General features: G+C 34.8%; 1 protein-coding gene across 1 annotated transcript; it reads left to right on the top strand.

The window, feature by feature from the left end:
• Nucleotides 1-459: 459 nt before the first annotated feature.
• On the top strand, nt 460-3,257 carry LOC111393339 (beta-carotene hydroxylase 2, chloroplastic-like). Its single transcript, XM_023018838.1, has 7 exons — nt 460-966; nt 1,123-1,182; nt 1,266-1,337; nt 1,583-1,717; nt 2,215-2,340; nt 2,481-2,537; nt 3,103-3,257. The coding sequence occupies exons 1-7, from the start codon at nt 580-582 to the stop codon at nt 3,178-3,180; spliced, it is 915 nt and encodes a 304-aa protein (XP_022874606.1). The 5' UTR covers nt 460-579; the 3' UTR covers nt 3,181-3,257.
• Nucleotides 3,258-3,264: the final 7 nt, after the last annotated feature.

Genomic DNA, 3,264 nt, shown 5'->3' with positions numbered 1-3,264 from the left:
AATTTGTCCCGAGACCAAATTATTTTTTTTAGAAGAATCGGAATCGAATCGGCTGGTTCTAAACAGTTCCGATCCGGTTCCACCGGTTACGGGAAAAAATGCACACTCTTAGGTTCACGTGGATCCAAACCAACAGTTTCAACTTGACGGTTTTGATTCGATTTACGGTTTCGTGATTTTTTGTACAATCCTACAATTTACTATTCTAAAATTTATTTTTTCATAAAAATTGATGTCAAACACTCTCTGACAAGTGTTTGGACAAAAATGATAATTAAAATATCTTAATTAATGAAAAGTTAAGTACATCAATGAAATAATGTCGAGATTAGAATATTTAGTAAAAAAATAAAATAAAATGGCCTGAATAACTATCCAATGGCACAAATGTGAAAATTATGTTCTAGCACATTCCATAATCCTCGTCCTCTTTAAACCACGATTAAAAAAGGTTGAGAACAGAGACATGTGGTCTATGTGAACCCACCAATCAAAACACACAATTATACATCGTCGCTCCAATTTAAAGCCTTTTACCCCTCTAGATTATCACCCCTTTCGCCTTTCGAACCACCGTCCATGGCGGTCGGAATTTCAGTCGCCGTGGCGGATTGTTCTTCAAGAAACATTGTTTTCAAGCACAGCCCATTTCTAGGCCCGAAGCCCACTAAACTCTTCTCTCCCTCCATTCACAGTTTTGATCAGATTTTGAGGTGTAAAAAAAGGAATAAGTTGACTGTTTGTTTTGTGCTGGAGGATAAGAAATTTGATGCGAGTAGGGAATTGGAGAGAAACCCAACTGTAGAGGAGATTGAGAGAGATTTATCTACGGCCCGTTTGGCTGAGAAATTGGCTAAGAAGAAATCAGAGAGATTTACTTATCTTGTCGCTGCAGTTATGTCCAGTTTTGGGATCACTTCTATGGCTATCATGGCTGTTTATTACAGATTTTCTTGGCAAATGGAGGTACAATTCTCTTCTTTCTTCTCTAAATCACGCCTCGTGAGGTAGATTATGCAGTACTGTACGGTATTAAATTGGATTTTTCATCGCTTCTGGGCCTCTATGGATCCTTATTTCTTTCAATATTGTAAGATCGGAATTGAATTTGTTATTGTGTAGGGTGGAGCGGTGCCTTTTTCAGAAATGTTTGGTACATTTGCTTTATCTGTGGGGGCTGCTGTAAGTTCCAGAGCTTCAAAATCAACCACTTTAGAATTGCAGAATTTTTCAGTAATGAAATTTGTGGTGTAAATCAATTTCAGGTAGGCATGGAGTTTTGGGCAAGATGGGCTCATAGAGCGCTCTGGCACGCATCCTTGTGGCACATGCACGAGGTTTGTTTTTTCGACTACTAAGAATAATATTAATCTTTAAATTCCTTAATTTAAAAAATAAAAATTTATAAAGTCAAGCAGAAGAGTGATTAGAGATTATCTTTGATATAATGATTTGAGTACTGATACTGGTCCTTCCAAATTTTATATTAGCAATTTATTGGTTTTTTTGTCAAAATAATTGAATTGGGCAATCTTTTTCCATTGCAGTTAAAAAGTTACATTTTATTTTTTTGTAATTGCAGTCGCACCATAAACCAAGAGAAGGCCCTTTCGAGCTTAACGATATTTTTGCAATAATCAATGCCGTTCCGGCCATAACCCTCCTCTCGTATGGCTTCTTCCATAAAGGCCTCGTTCCCGGCCTCTGCTTCGGAGCTGTAAGTATTTTTCCTTGCATGATTGTAATGTTTTATTTCGAATTTTTTCGAGTACAAGTAATTAGAGTTCTGCATAGAAATAATTCGTCATGTAGGAGTAATATGTAGCTAGCTACAATTGATGGTTGCATTCGAGGTCGGACCATGTTTGGACCATGTCAAAATGTTTTTGGGTCGTAGGTGGTCGGTCCATTTTGGACCTTTAATTTTGCCATTAATACAGATTTTTTTTTTTAACGGAGTTGGTACAGGAAGACAACTGTCTTTCTATGATTTGCCGTTGCCAAAAACTGTTTTTGGCAACAATCGATTACAGGAAGACAACTGTCTTTTTGTAGAAATTCTGTAGAAAAAATCTGTACCTATAGCATTGTTCTTAATTTTGGGTGTTTAAATCGGTCCAGTTATAGGCTTAAAAAAAGTTAGAAACGGTTGAAATCATTTGATCGTTAATCTTTTTAGAGTGAATATATATATTTTTTAATTTATTTTTTCAGGGTCTTGGGATTACGGTGTTTGGCATGGCCTACATGTTTGTCCATGATGGTCTTGTTCACAGGAGATTCCCAGTGGGGCCCATTGCAAATGTACCATATTTTAGAAGAGTGGCTGCAGCTCATCAAGTATGATAGTGTGGACTTGTACATTATAATTTATACATTATTCACAATTAATTAGTATATAAGTGATATGATCTGCTTATTAAACCTTTTTTTTTTCTTTGGCAAGTGAATCTAATTGCCATGGTCTAATTTGATTTCAGGTTCATCACTCGGACAAGTTCAAAGGTGTCCCGTATGGGCTGTTCCTAGGACCTAAGGTAGTCCAAAATCCCTCTCTCTATATGCATCTATGTATCTATATATATAACGAATTGTGTGAAAGTATCGATTTTAAAATTTGACTACTTATTTGAATAATAATATAAGTAATTTATGTATTAGCAGTGGGTATTCAATAGCAATTTAGGTGTAATTTGGACTTCACTACAACCTATATTACTACTAAACATCATATATAGTATGGACCACCTAAATTACTATTGAACATCATTGCTGCAAGAGTTGTTTGAGTGTAGTGGGCTTCGATGTCTCTTGAAGTATTGTTGAACACCACTACTAACACCCGACTATGTTCAATACCGTTGCTGTTAGATATTATTATTCTATTAGTAGATCATAATGTTCATTTGTGCATTTTAGGTCTACCTTGTCGAAGAGTGGACCAAATTCGTATATTGTCATTATTGTTTTTATATTTAAGAAATGAAGTATTAACATTTATTTTTTATTTTTTATTTTTTATTTTTTATTTTTTTTTTTTTTCGTGACATGTATGATTTGTTTACTATCAAATGGAACTTAAACTTGGTGGTGTTGATGCAGGAACTTGAAGAAGTTGGAGGACTTGAAGAATTGGAGAAGGAAATTAGCAGAAGAATTAAAATTTCTAAGAATTCATGAAGTGTCGTGGGACATAATTTTGAATTATTGTTAGAATGAAGAAAAATTATGAGATTAATGAAATTGTTTTGTTCTCACTCTTCT

The sequence above is a fragment of the Olea europaea genome, chromosome 1 (assembly GCF_002742605.1).
Source record: "Olea europaea var. sylvestris chromosome 1, O_europaea_v1, whole genome shotgun sequence".
Lineage (NCBI taxonomy): Eukaryota > Viridiplantae > Streptophyta > Magnoliopsida > Lamiales > Oleaceae > Olea > Olea europaea.
The sequence above is the reverse complement of the archived record's forward strand: the minus strand, read 5'-3'. Positions and strand labels throughout refer to the sequence as shown.

What these genes read in the sequence shown, in the direction of transcription:
- LOC111393339 (XM_023018838.1), top strand. Translation starts at nt 580, where the DNA reads ATGGCGGTCGGAATTTCAGTCGCCGTGGCGGATTGTTCTTCAAGAAAC. An exon ending in GATTTTCTTGGCAAATGGAG is followed by an intron (nt 967 to 1,122) that starts GTACAATTCTCT and finishes GTTATTGTGTAG; the next exon opens with GGTGGAGCGGTGCCTTTTTC. An exon ending in CCTTGTGGCACATGCACGAG is followed by an intron (nt 1,338 to 1,582) that starts GTTTGTTTTTTC and finishes TTGTAATTGCAG; the next exon opens with TCGCACCATAAACCAAGAGA.